Raw genomic sequence first — 14,705 nt, 5'->3', positions numbered from 1 at the left:
ATATACTGTATGCTCTGTAGTCGCACAGAAAAAACCCATAAGCACAAATATGTATGTGTGTGTATATTATACACACATACATACACATTCATATATACTAACATTCAGGTCATTTATTTCAAAAACATCTATTTGGAGCCATGAGTGAGGCTCAGGGGTAAAGCATGTGCTCCGCCCTGGGCTGAAAATTCTTAGCATCAATCAGTCAATCAATCATCAATCAGCTTTAATATCTACCTAGCAATCAGTTATATGGGCTTACAATAACCTCAACAGGTGTCTAATATTGTAAACTTATATTTCTAATTTTTACTATAATATAGAAATGACAACACTCAGAGTAAATCATCTTATCTAGTGATTTCCTTAGAAAGAATTTTCTTAGTGGAATTGCTGAATTAAAAGATGAAAGTCTAACTAAAATGCTTGTTATGTTTTCTAGACATCACTTTTCTGAAAGCAATTTACTCTTTTCCCCCCGAGACCTAAGACAAGACCTAAAGGACGAAGGGCGACTCTGTGGAGTTGCTTTCTCCTTCTGCCTTACCTGGGTGCAGAGTTTGAACTCAGGTCATGCACCTGTGTGGCAGCACCTTGACCTGATGAACCATCTTGCCAACCCCCAGTTATTGTCTTCTAAAATAACTAAATAGAGATAATTATTTGTGAAACCTAACCTCTGTGATATGATTTTCAGTCGCTTATACCCTCCTTGTGGGTTTTCTACATTCTTTTCTTAACTTCTTGTGAGATAATCATAGTTTGCTTGTCAGTGCTCTTTACATATAATAGATCCTCTGGGACACTTTAATTAAGAATTTTATGCTTAGTATTATAAGTTAAATTATTAATGGCTTTTATTTTTCCTTCTTCCCTAGATTTTAGTAGCAGGAATATAAATGTGTCATAATTTTCTCTTTCTTCTTTCCCTCCCTCCCTCCCTCCCTTCCTCCCTCCCTCCCTCCCTCCCTCCTTTTCTTTCTTTCTTTCTTTCTTTCTTTCTTTCTTTCTTTCTTTCTTTCTTTCTTTCTTTCTTTCTTTCTTTCTCTTTCTTTCTTTCTTTCTTTCTTTCTTTCTTTCTTTCTTTTGTTCATTTGTTTGTTTTGAGACAGTGTTTCTCTGTGTAGCCCTGACTTTATAGATCAGGCTGTCCGTCTGAGTGCTGGGATTAAAGGTGTGTTCGGCTACCGCCAAGCTATCTCTGTAGCTTTCCACCTCTCACTATTCTGGAGTACACTGAGAACTGCAGACTTGATTTTCTTTCACATTTCACAGTCTATTGTTGCTCTTTTCTTAGATTCTTAGGTTTTGCGTGGCTTTGTTTTTGAGATAGGATGTCATTATGTAGCTCAGACTGGGGTTGAACTCACACTGCCTTTGACGAGGGCTGAACTCCGCTTGCCTAAACCTATGCCATTCATCTGGCTTCTAACTTCCTGAGTCTAGTCTTTTCAAATAAAGGGAACTACTTTATTTAATCTATAAAAAGTCTCCTTTAAAAAAAATTGGATTATTTACCTCATACATTAGACAGTAAAATATTAATTTCTGTGTTTTATATAGTCCTGTTTGCCCTTTCTTTATGTTGTGAATGTCAAAAGACATTTTGTGGGCTTTTTTTCTGTGAACAATTGACAATTTAATTTTAGTACACTGTGCAGGAGGTAAATATACTGACCTTTTTAAAAAAATAATTTATTTATCTTTATTTTGCACACATTGTTTTTCTGCCTGCATGTATGTCTATGTGAAGGTATCCGGTCCCATGGAACTGAAGTTACAGACAGTTGTGAGCTGTCATGTGGTTGCTGGGAATTAAACCATGGGCCTGTGGAAGAGCAGTCAGTGCTCTCAATCGCTGAGCCATCTCTCCAGCACGCCCCACCCCTTGTGACCTAATTAATTTCAGTGGGCTCAGGTTCTCCCAACCTTAGCTTGGCTGCACCTATTGTCTTCTTTAAGCACGTAGGTTTTTATGTGGGGGATGCAGATTCCCGCACGAACGCACTCTTTCTTCTGCAATATGTCTTCTGCTCTGGGCCCAGTGGTCCTCTCTAGGCCAACCTCTTCTCCACTGCAGATGAACATCTCAGTAAATGCAAACCTGGCACCAGCTTTGGCCTCACTGTTCTACCCACCATTCAAACAGTGACATCCACCTCTGACTTTGAAGGTTTAATATTCCACATTGCTTTTGGAATTGAGGTCAGGCACTTTCTTAATGAGATCACAGTGTGTCACAATCTCTTCTAGTCTGCTTTTCTAGTTCCTCCCTGCAAGGCTCCTGCCCACTGTGTTCGGGCCCTTCCTCCAGACTTCATGTTCTAGGTGACCCAGCTACCTACCGATCCTGAACACCACCACATCCTTATACTGATTAGGATGTTACCTTCCAGCTGTCCTTTTTTTACATTCTACACAACCACCTGTTCAATTTTAGGCTGGTGCCTATGGTGAGATTCCTACTGTTTGTTTCTAAGACTTCCTTCCCTATTAATCAAAGTCTGTAGGGAGCACCATGACTGAGCTAAACTTTAGGGAACTCGTACCTGATAGAAATGCTGTCCTAGACATAGTACTTAGGATGGGAGTGCAGGCAAAGAGCCTCAGTGTTTACTCTGAGAAATACTGTTAAAAAAAGGGGTCAGAAAAACAACATCCAATCTGCTTTGGGATGAATGCTTTAAGCTTGTTTTTGTAAAATCTACACTCTAGTGTCCCTTTGATTACCGTCTATATGCTATACCTTCTTCTTACTAGCTCAGGGTACTTCCAATTGAATAGTTACAGATGTGCAAGCGATGGTGTCATCTTGTGTTTGAAGCTGTAAAGCTCGGGATGCTATTTCTTCTAGCTTCATTGACATGTCAGTCAAACTGGTACTTAGCCTGTCTCCATCGAGGGTAACACACATCTGCTTTGTAGAGAAGCCAAGGGTAGGTGTCTGGCAAATCTGTTCTAAAATCTGCTGAAGATGCAGTACTTGGTGCTAAAGTCTCTGTCTACCTGTATTCATTCTAGAGGGAAAGCTAGAAGACCAAACAGCCCACAGATGACGTTATGAATGTCATGGGTCAGGATAGCAAGTGACACCAGGGAGGTAAATGCTATGAAGAGGTGACCTGGCTGGACATAATGGCACATGATTACTTATTTTCAGTACTCAGGAGGAGAAACAGGTTTATCTCCTCAAGTTCAAGGACACCCTGGTCTTGTCTGAGAGGTCTAGACCAGTAAGGGTTACATAGTGAGACCCAGTCTCAAAAAAAGAGGTGGTTTGGCTTACCCAGAGAGCACAGCTAGAAAAAGCTGTTCTGGGAAGGAAATGGAAATGAAAGAGAAGAGCAAACACATAAGAGAAGGCATGGAAGGAATGGCCCAGCCAGCCTGAAGGCAGGAAGCCCACTGAGGGCTTAAGGAGGCCAGGCAGGCTGCAAGGGAGCAGGCAGCAGGCACTGTGCAGCCTGAGACACGGTCAATGGCTAACAAACATTGCTTGGCTCTAACAGCCACTTGCTTTTGCTGATGGTTTATAATATGTGGGACTTATATTACAAGTAGTTTCAAATACTTTTTAATTGACCAATATAAGGGGGAAAAGTGAATAAAGTCATTGGATAGAATTAATATAATGTTAGGGCTGGAGATCTAGGTCAGTGACGGGGCATGAGGATTCATGAGGGCCTGGGCTTGATTTCTAACACTAAGTCATTATCGTTGTTGGTGTCGTCATCATTATCATCACCATCCAATTCAGGGAGCAGTGCCAGAAACTGAATGCAGAGACTTTCATGTGCAAGATGTGGTGGTTTGAATGAGAACGACCGGGATAGGCTTGTATATTTAACTGCTTGGTCCCCAGTTAATGGAATTGTTTAGAAACAATTAGGAAGTTTGTCCTTGTTGGAGGAGGTGTGTCACTGGAGGCAGGGTTTGAGATTTCAAAAGATTCATACAATTCCCAATCCCTCTCTGCCTCATGGTTTTGGTCATGTCTCAAGATATAAGTTCTTAGCTACTGCTCCAGCACCATGCCTGCCTGCCTGCCAACATGCTCACTGACATGACGCTCATGGACTCACCCTCTGAAACCTAAACCCCAAACGAAATACTTTCTTTTACAAGTTGCCTTGGTCATGATGCTTTACCATACCAATAGAAAATTAACTAAGGCACTAGGCATGCATTCTCCCACTGAGCTACACTTCCAACCTCTAAGAAATGTGTATGTATTTTTAGAGAGAGTCTCTCCCTACTGCCAAGGTGGTCTCAAATTCATCATCCTTCTCTTTCAGCTTCCTGAGTGCTAGGATTATAGATATGCACACCAGAAATAACTGTCATAGCTAATCTTTACTGAGAGCTTGCTATGCGCTTTATATCATTTAAACACTTCCATTTCCAATTTCAAATAATCCTGTTTGGTAAATTCTGTTATGACTTCCTTTACGGAGAAAGGGAAGTGAGCGTTCAATAAACTTTCTAGAGCTGAGCCAGGGAATACATTTAAACGCAGGGTTTGAATCAGCTAAGCTGACTCATGGCCAGTGCTTCTAGCCAAGCCATTACCCTGTCCCTTCCAGGCACAGAGCTATCGTGAGTCATGTATTGGATGAGTGTTACATGTCCATTTGCATTTATAACAGTTATTGAGCTCGAGAGAAGCAGGAAGTATGTTTGCAACTCGCAATCTGAAGTCTTTATCAGGGATTCACAGAGCTTCGGTTCTACATTCCCAACAGTAGAATCTAAAACACGAGAAAAACTCTTCTCCAATAATAATAATAATAATAATAATAAAAAAATTCTAATTAGCATTTTAGCAACCGTTCTCAACTCGTATCGCTTATCAGCTATTAAATCTTTATCCATGATTTTGAGTCATGATATGTCAGAGTATTCATGCCTAGCTTGTAGCAGCTACTGACTCTCTTTCCTGACGATAACAACAGTATATTCTAAGCAGAGATGATAAAGATGGATTTTACAATTTAAGTAATATTGGTTAGAGGCAGTGAGCAGGCAAAATAGTCCAATAGTTGTTATTTTTTCTAAATTAGTCATTTCTCAGAAGCTTTAATGAAGAATCTCTGAGTTATCCAGAGCCCACCCTGGGCCACAGCCACCATGTTCCCCAGGCAGCCTGCTGCCTGCCTCACTTACGTTCCCATCGTGGTTTGGGCATGAGAGAGGCTTTCCTGCAGCCACAGCAGTGACCGTCTCCAGGATGGAAGAGTCCTCGCCGTTGCTGCCTGGTGTTCGCTGCAGCACATCCATGAGGTTTGTGATAAAAAAGTTGTTCTGGAGTGCAGCCACCCCTTTCTCAGGCAGGATGGAGGTCTGGCGACACACTGGGCAGGAGAGGGTTAAGCTGTGGGCTGGAATGTAGTTCTGCAGGCACCTGTGGCAGAACACACATGGGGACAGTCAGCTCAGAGCATCACTTCCTGAGGTGTTCTCATCAGTGAAGTGCTGACAATGGGCCACTTTGCAGAAACCCACTTTGTGGTGTCCTGTACCAGGGAAATGATAGTTCAGAGACCAGGAGCTAATCTGTCTGTCCTCACATCAATCGGCTCTATCCACTGATCAGACAAATGACTGTGCTTGAGAAAAAGAAAATGTCATAGACTTGTGTAGTGTCTAGAGCCCTAACACCCACAGTGTGGTTGGTTCAAGGTCAAGCAACCTTGACCTCCTAAGGAATTTGATAGACTTACCAGATCAGATGCCCATGTGACTCACACCCGAGTAAAGATTGAAAAACCTTGTTTTGTAAGCATTGAGCTCAGAATGTGAACTTTAGCAAGTGGGGTGGGGTATCAAATGTGTTTGTTAATCTTGAAATTCATTTGACACACAAAACCATAACCAATTAAAAAAAAAAGCAGCATCAAAATGGAAATATTAGGTTGAAGTAAGTATGAGATACCCACGCCCTGTCACACCATCTCTTGCTTCTCTAGAAGCACCATTTAACAGTTACTCAAAGAAAGAAATGTATTAACAATAATGACCACCATATGTACTACAAACTACCTTTGATATACTCCCATGAACCTATGGAAGAGGCACCATTATGATCCCTTTGGACAATGAAGAAACACAGGTACAGAGAGGGGATTAAATACCTCGCCTAGCATTCTTTAGTAGGCCGGGGTTAGCATGGGAAACCAAACCCAGGCAGTTTGACATCATAATCTAACCTCAAACAGCTAGAGTTGGAGCCGCAGCTCAGTGGGTAAGTGCTGACCCAGCACACATGGCTCTCATCCAAGCACTGTAGAAACAGACCCCAAATTATACTGTATACTGTTTTCCAATTGCTTAGCCAGAGTTTGAGAAACACCAATGTGGCCTCTTACTTTTGCAGATGGAGAAGCGGCACCAAGGAGGGTTGGCTTCTCAGTGTCTCAGGGGTAACTAGGGCTGAGTCCCTACCAGAAAGGAAGCAGACCTGCTGAAGTCAGAACTGACACATTACCCCAAGAGGCATTTTCCATCTTATTTTACTAGACAACTGACAGCCAGCAAGTTTGACCCTGCCTCTACTTCTTTTTTTTTTTTTGGTGGATCATCTTCCTTTGTCTTTACGGTGTCTGGCCCTCCTGGCTGCTCTCTCTCTTCTGAGTTAAGAAAGCTTGGTGTTACTCATGGCTCCAAACTAAGAGCTCTTCTTCCTTTAGGCTCCTATAGCACTACAAGTAAAGTAGACATTATATTTTGTCCTACAGATATGCTCTCTGACGCCTATGTCTTCTACCTCTTGACACTTCCTAGATGTCTCAAGGGCCATAAAACCCATCAGATAACAAACCGAAGCAGTGTTCTTCCTCAAACTCTGTTCTCTTCCTATCCTGATGAATAGCATCTCCAGACATTCACCTAAGCAAAACAGAGACTAGGAGTCATTTGTCCAATAGTACCTCTCCTCCTGTCTTTCATTCCTTTCACCCAGTCTGCTTGACTCTCAACAGTGAGTCAGTCTGTTCCTGGATGCTTTCTCGGTCTTATAATCGTTTGAAATGAAATAAGTCTCTGGTAACTCCTGATCAGGTTCCTAGATGTCTGTTAGAAGCACAAGTCGGGCATTGTTGGGTAGCAGCAGAGTCCTGGGAAAGAGCCTGTGCAAGCGGCCAAGGATGGGTGAGGCAGCACAAAAGAAGCTTACCTCTCGCAGAAAGTGTGCAGACAGGGCAGGACCTTGGGGTTCTTGTACCGTTCCAGGCATATACTGCAGATCAGAAACTGCTTGTCAATCTGGCGCACCACAGGACTTGGGATGCTGGCGCCCTCACTGGCCATCCTAGACCACTGACATGGGGGGCCGGCTGTCCTCCACCCTGCACGCTGCTGTGGTCAGAGAGAAAAGTCAAAAGGAAAACAAGATGATCAGTCATCCTGTGTGTGTAAACCAATCCCCGGCTCTTCCCTTTTAAATACAGGTAGAAGTCAATGTGACCTCAGAATAATCGGCTCTCAGTGGAAGGGTAGCAAGCTAGTCTGCGCTCTAAATAACAATATTATAATGGTGTCTTTCCCACGCAGACAACCGAGCAGCAGAGAGTGTGTTCTACCAAGATGTTTGCTGGGTTTAAAGATAAGTGGTGCCCAAGGGAAAATGTAGTTACACATGGATCCAGTGACTGAACTCAGGCCCTCAGGACAGGCTCCAAGCCCCTTTACCCACTGAGCCATCTCTTCGGTCCTGATGCCAATGTTCTTAATTATACAGTCAAAAGTTTCAAAGAAAAGAGGTACAAACCCAAGGAGGTAAACAGACTTGGGCATTTTATCAACAGTAAACACAAAGAAGCTGATTCTCCCTTTGTCTAAAATGGACATAAATTCTCCTTTTGTAGAGGATATTTGTCCCTCCAAACTCTGAAGTGCAGTGAGGGCTCTCAGCCACTCTTACTGCAGGGAGATGGGTCTTCCTAGCAAACCATGCTTGAGAAAACTTCTAGACGCAGCCTTCCCACAGCACTGCCCCAGCCCAACCCTTTTGCCTTTGTCAGTTCTTCATGATGATCAGGGGCTATTAAAATCTATTACCTAGTAGCAGAGTGGAGAGAAAGCAGAGACTGTCCCTGTAATCTTAAGGGAATATCCCTCCACTTCTGTACATTTGAAGGGGAAAAAGAAGTCAATACAGAGGAAGCTTCAAATTGTGACGTGTATGACGAAGACCACAGGGAAGAAAGCGGAGTCCACTGGGCAAAAAGTTACAACCAACACAGCTCCGGCCAACCACCTTAAAGTTTCTGGCTCCTATCTCAAACAGTTAGTGTGGGTTGAACTGAAATTCATTTATCAATTTTCTAAGTACTTCGTAAGGAGCCTATGGCTTTCTTTTCTCCAGGGAAATAGTCAATCAAAAAAGGAAGGGAGGGAGGAACAAAGGAAGAAAGAAATGACAAAAAACCTAGTTAATTTATAACATACTAGAGATGAATATTTTATTTTCATTAAACACACACACATGCACATGTGCACAAACATGCACACGTACACACGCACACACACACACACACACATACATGGAGCACACATCCTGCAGGGTCAGTAGAATAAGTATCTCTGAGCTTTTCCACTTCATAAGCTGCCCCATCACTCTGACCATGTGTTTCCATAAGGCTGTGCTCTGGAAACAGAGTTCACATTTGGCCCTAGAACTTGGTCTGTGACCTGTGTCCGAAGCTAGAAAATGCAGCACATCAACAGCGCTGTGCTTTCGGTGGAAACCACTCTTTTTCCAATGTGAATAAGAGTTCTTATGACTCTCCAAACAAACAATGTGTTTAGATGTACTTCAGCTCTTTGTTTTAAAGACTTACTTATTCTTTTATTCTGTGTTTGTGAGTGTCTTTCCTGCACACATGTATGTGGACTGCAAGCATATCTGGTGTCTAAAAAAGACAGAAGAGGGTGTCATATCCTCTAGAACTGGAGTTACAGATAGTTGTTAACAATGGGGTGCTGGGGACCAAATCCTAGTTGTCCGAAAGAAAGCCAGGGGTCATAGCTGATGACCCACCCTCCAGTGCCAAGTATTTCCATTTTTACTAAGAAAACTCTAGCTCTTATAATCCAAGAAGTCAGCCCTAAAAACATGTTCATACAGGCAACATCAATGGGCTCAGTAGTCTGCATTTTATACATATATCTATGTATGGGACAATAATTTTATATTAATTTTAATTTTATAAATTTATTTAAATGTGCAAATAAAATAAGTACCACACATGCAAATTAATGAGAGCCAAAGTCTACATATCTCAATAAACTTCTACATATTTAGACAAGGCATTCTGGAGCTCTGAAGCTTTACACTGGGTTTTATGCTTTCACTGTTGAGTACATTTTATGTACCTATAATCATAATAATTAGAGAAACACATTTGAGAGGAGGGTCATAGGGAGGGCAGAAAGGAGTAGAAAGAGTAGAAGAAATGGTATAATTACATTTTAATTTAAAATAAAATGTAAAAAAAAATAAAACCCTGTCAAGATCCATTTTAGCAGAGTTGCATACATGACAGTTTTATAAAGGATATGATTAACAAATGGCACCTTGTGAAGCAAATGGCACCTTGTGAAGCAGCTTTAGGAATTACTCCAGTCAGGACTCCCTGCATGGTGAGACACTGGAGGTAGGGATAGCTAATCGGCCATCACTGTTGGCTACACTTTCCATAGACTGTTCCCTAAAGACTAGAGAAAGCTGTTCATGGATCAGATGAAGGGCAGGTCACCTCTCAGGAGCCCAGGCACATCCTATGACATCAGACTAGTGAAGGAAAGCGCTGTCTGTCTTAGGGAAAACGAAACCAAAGCTGAGGGTTTAAATGACCTGCCGAAGGTCATCCCAGAAAATCAATGGAGCAGAAGCTCAGGTTTCAGGCTCTCTGCCTCCCCTGATTGGTCTGTGACAGCTGATCTTAACAGGGTAATATTTGTGTGTGCCTCCTAAAAATGGCAGAGTGCTCTCTTCAGCAGCATTAGCATTTGCATGCCTATGAAAAATCAACACTATTCCGGAACAAAAATTCACTAAATGTTCTATAATATTAGTAATAATAATAATTTATTATTATTATTATTACAGCGATGGCTGAAAATGTGGCTCAATAATAGAGCACATACTCAGTGATAATTCCCCTTACTTCGCTACATTCTCTTAAACTTTTCGTTAAAATCACCTAAAATAGGAACTGAAGGGAGAATTTAATAGTTACAAGCCCTTGTTGGTCTTACAGAAGACCTGGGTTCAGATCCCAGAACCCACAGGATGAGTCACAATTGTAACTTCACTTCCAGGTGCTCTGACACCCTCTGGCATCCAGAGCATATATGGAACACTAATATACATAAAATAAAAATAAATAAATCAGCCAGGTGTGATGGCCTACACCTTTAGTCGCAGCACTCGGGAGACAGAAGCAGGGATATCTCTGAGCTTGAGGCCAGCCTAGTCTACAGAGAGAGTTCTAGGACAGCCAGGGCTATACAGAGAAACCTTGTCTTGGAAAACCGAAAGTAAAAATTAAAATAAAAATAATAAATCTTTTTGAAAAGCCAACTAGATTTCATTTTGAATAGCTTTAAAAGTTTGACACTGTATTTATTTATCCATTTGTGTTGGGGGTGGACAGGAGGGCTTCTGTGCCACAGCCAACACACGGAAGGTCAGAGGCTGAGTGAATCTTCCACTGTGTGGGTGCCAGGGTTTGAACTGAGTTCTAAGGCTTGGCAGCAGCACATTTACCTGCTGAGCCACCTTTCCTGTCCTTGACTACGTTTGACGCTTCTCACAGGACTTTTATGTGCTCAGCAACGTTGGATAACAACAGCAAAAAGAAAGAACAGAGAGGAAAAGAACCCATCAGGTTTAAGGTACTTTTTAAAAACCTTGTGTTAATCAAATGGTATGTATTAACTGAATGAAATTTCTTAAGCCAACATTTTTACACTCTAAAGCTTTAAAAAAAAACCATTTGATTCTAATTCTGAGGTAATTGTGGTGATAACTAGTCTTTGTTGGTATTGTTCATTTACATGGTAAAATAATTATGCCTGCTCATTAACCCTAATTTAAAATCATGACAATGTTACAGATCTGTCACAAGTGACCTGTTGAAGGCATCTTGCTCTTTAGAACTCCCACAATCAACACAAAAGCTCTACAAGCCCCAAAGGCCCCCAGCTTCGCCAGGATAAGGATGCTTCTGGGAACGCTGCTGGATGTGAACCACCAACCGGAAAGCGTTTCATCTCTCCGAAAGGGACAATGTGCTCAGAAGAACTCAGGCACAACATGAGCCACTGGCTCAGGGGGACCCTTCCAGGCAGTATCTTTTCTTTTGTTTGTTTTGTTTTATTTTTGGAAACGTTTTTTCCACGTAGCTCTGGCTGTCCTATCCTGGAACTCACTCTGTAGATCAGGCTGGACTCAGAGATTCACCTGTCTCTGCCTCCTAAGTGCTGGACTTAAAGGAATGTGTCACCACCACCACCGGCTAGACAGCAGTTTTTAATCAAAGGTCTGAGCACTCCCAACAGTGAATATCTGGTTACTTTCTCCTGGGCTTCCCTCCCTAGCTGAGCTCCGAACTGTTATCAAGCCTTGCTGTCTACAGATGAGGCAGCAGAAATCAGTGTGAGAGAGTGAAGATCAGAGACAGAATTGCTCTCTGCTGGCAATCAGCAGAACTATGTGGGAGAAACCAGCCAAGCCGTGGAGCCCAGCAGCGCTGATGGCACACCCACTGGCAAAAGGCCAATGGAGGTAAGGCAGAAGAATCTTTCTTCTTGAAATTGGGTCTTGTTATGCAACCAGATTCTCAAAGTCCTCCTATCTCAACCTTCCAAGTGCTGGGGTGACTGGCTTCCAGTCACCATACCTGCTTGAAAGTCATTTTTGTATGACACAGTCCACGTTAGACAGATACTGACATTCACCAGCTAGAAGAACTTTTTTTATATGGAGCCAAGCTGAAGTTTGCTGTAGTTCCAGAGTCCCCCTCACCTCCACCCTGGCTCCCACCCCTATTCCTGCTTTGTTAGGGGTTCCCTCTCAACCTGATCACACAGTTTAATCCCCCACACTGTCCCCACCTTTCTAGAACATGCTATGTCTTGTCTTTGCTGTCTAGAGCTCCATAAGCATGTTTTCTCTGATGGACGCCGTGTTTGCACAATGTCCTCATCATTCATATATGTTGAAGCCCTGTCCATTAATGTATTTGCAGACTGTGATCATTTGGGGGGGAGCAGTAGGCCATGAGGGTGGAGCCCTAATGACAAGAGCTGAGCAGGAGAGCAGTTGTATTTCCATCCCCATTATCCTCCACAGATTTCTGCTGCTCACGTGAGTAGGAAGGGTCTCAACACTTTAGAGAGCCAGATGGGAAAGGAGGCCAGTCAAGAACCCAAGTACCGATTGCTTTTCAAAAAAAAGACAAGGGACTGGTCACCCCGAGCACACTGGTTAAAGGCTGCCTATTCTGTGCATATTCCTCAGCTGATTCCGGCTGATGGCATGCTTCCCACTGTGCTTGCTGGCATGAGTGAAGCATGCTGCTCTCTCTCCCCAGCCCTCTTTCTCCATGTGAGGATACAATAAGAGGGGAGGCCATCTGTCTGCAAAGCTGGAGGCAGCTCTCACCAGAACCCCACTGTCTCGGTACCTTGGTTTTGGACTTCCAACCTCCAGAACTGAAAGAAACAATTGTTGAAAGCCACCTAGTCTATGGTAGTTTTTATTACAGTAAAGAGCTGAATAAAATACGCTGATTAAATAAATATGCTGATTAAAGAGAGCTTATACAACATGCAGTTTATTTAATATATCTCATATTATCTTCCCACTCCTGTATTGCCACCACATCCTGCCGTATGAGGTTTGTGGTGACAGAGATGTGTGTCTACAGACTGCAGTCATCCCAGAAGCTAGAACTGTTTGTGCCTGGCACTTCATTGTCACTAATTTCTGAATAAACAGAGTATACTGCAGGGAGCGGGGCCGGGGGGAACTAAAGCTTGACAGTGGAAAAGAGACACTGTGACAAAGCATGTTTGTTGTGAATGCTATTACCATCAGTGTTGCCTGCTTCCGGGTGTGACAGTCTAAACCTTAGCAGCACACGTTATCATCCAGAGGGTAAGTATTAGCAACACATTTTAACATGTTCACAAATTCAGAGAAAGAACCGGAAAGCTGCTGAGGACACATATGCACGGCAGTAAACAGCCTAAGAGTTGGCACAGACGGCCCTCATTACGGGCGGTTTTGCCAGCTAAACATTGCATGTTGTGGGAAAAGCAACTCGGCAAACATGAAACACAGTTCTTGCACAGAAAAATCCTGCCCCAGCCTTTCTTCCCTTGTACCAACTCTCGTGTTTTCCCTGGCTCATTTGCTCCAGTCTCTTCCAGTGGGATGGGAATTACCACCAAATGGGAAGAAACCTCATAGGAGCCGAAATGAGGAGAGAGGGCTGCATCTGCAATTCCAAGATTCAGAGCACACTTCTCACCCCCGAATTATACCATTCAGAGGAGAAGGGTAGCCAGCTTTGTTGCTGACACCAGCATGAGAAAGAGTAGGAAGGGAGGAGAGAAGAGAAAAGCTAGAAGGGGAGGGAGCAAGCACGGACTGGAGAGGCCAGTCCTGGGAAGATGGCTGAAAATTCAAAACATATGATTTATAAGATGTGCTATACACTATCCCAGATGTACAAGATTCCATTTCTTTTTTTTAAAGACAGGGTCTCACTATGTAGCCCAGGTTGGCCTCAAACTCATTACTTTCCTGACTCAGCCTCCAGAGAGCAGATGCTATAGGTGTGCATTGTCATGCCTGGCTTCACTTCTGTCCTTACAGGTCAGCTTTGTGGCACTCCTGGGTCAGTATTAGTCTTGGGCCTCTCTGGTGAGTTTACTTAATAATATGCTTACATTTTTTTTTTAAAAAGTTCTTTAGCTAATGATGAGGAGGACAAGCCAAAATAGAACCAACAATATCCCAGCTTTTCTAATAGATCAAAACTTTCCGATACAGTTATAGAAAAGAAATAGTAGACTAATAAATCATAATATGCTACACCAGGACAGGTGACGCTTGGGCAGGAGCCCTGGGTGAAGCACAATTTAAAGAACAGGTGTTTTAGGGGGTGGTAGAGATGGTTCAGCCAGTAAAGTATTTGCCATGCAAGTGAAAGGACCCAAGTTCTAATCCCTAGAAAAAGCTAAGCATGGCTGAAGTTGTAATCCCAGCTCTGGTGGGCAGAAACAAGCAGAGCCCTGGCTCACTGACAGGCCAGTGTAACCAAGTTGGTGACCCTGTCTCAAAAAATAAAGTGGAAAGGAATCATATAAGACATTGACCTTTGACCTCTACACACACAGGCACGAAAGTACACATGTGCATGCAAGGCCATATCTCCCTCAGCCAGTGTTTTGGGTTAAGTTAGGAGCCTATTGCCAGCCTCCTGTACTTGAATATGCACTGCTACTGGTGATTCAGCTAGAAGAAAGAGGGTAGTCTTCAGCGGAATGAAAACAGGGTGACCCACTTTCAGTTAAATCAAGTCTGATCTCCAGGGAGTCACTTTGTAAATTAGAATCCAAGATCTTTTCTTTTGTGTGTTTCTCCCTCTCCCTCTCCCTTTGAGTGGGGAGGAGCGGAGTGCAGGGGGGGGGGC

General features: G+C 42.9%; 1 protein-coding gene across 1 annotated transcript in view; it reads right to left on the bottom strand.

The window, feature by feature from the left end:
- The window catches only part of Trim2 (tripartite motif containing 2), a 59,959-nt gene that overhangs the window by 41,870 nt on the left and 3,384 nt on the right, over positions 1–14,705 (bottom strand). The window contains exons 2-3 of the mRNA XM_028789480.1: positions 7,172–7,353; positions 5,164–5,401 (exon numbers count right to left, since the gene is read on the bottom strand). Coding sequence (XP_028645313.1) covers positions 5,164–5,401; positions 7,172–7,305 — 372 coding nt within the window. The 5' untranslated portion in view covers positions 7,306–7,353. The remainder of the gene's footprint in view (positions 1–5,163; positions 5,402–7,171; positions 7,354–14,705) is intronic.

The sequence above is a fragment of the Grammomys surdaster genome, unplaced genomic scaffold (assembly GCF_004785775.1).
Source record: "Grammomys surdaster isolate TR1022 unplaced genomic scaffold, NIH_TR_1.0 125834, whole genome shotgun sequence".
NCBI classification, from domain to species: domain Eukaryota; kingdom Metazoa; phylum Chordata; class Mammalia; order Rodentia; family Muridae; genus Grammomys; species Grammomys surdaster.
This window is presented reverse-complemented; position numbering and strand designations above follow the sequence as displayed.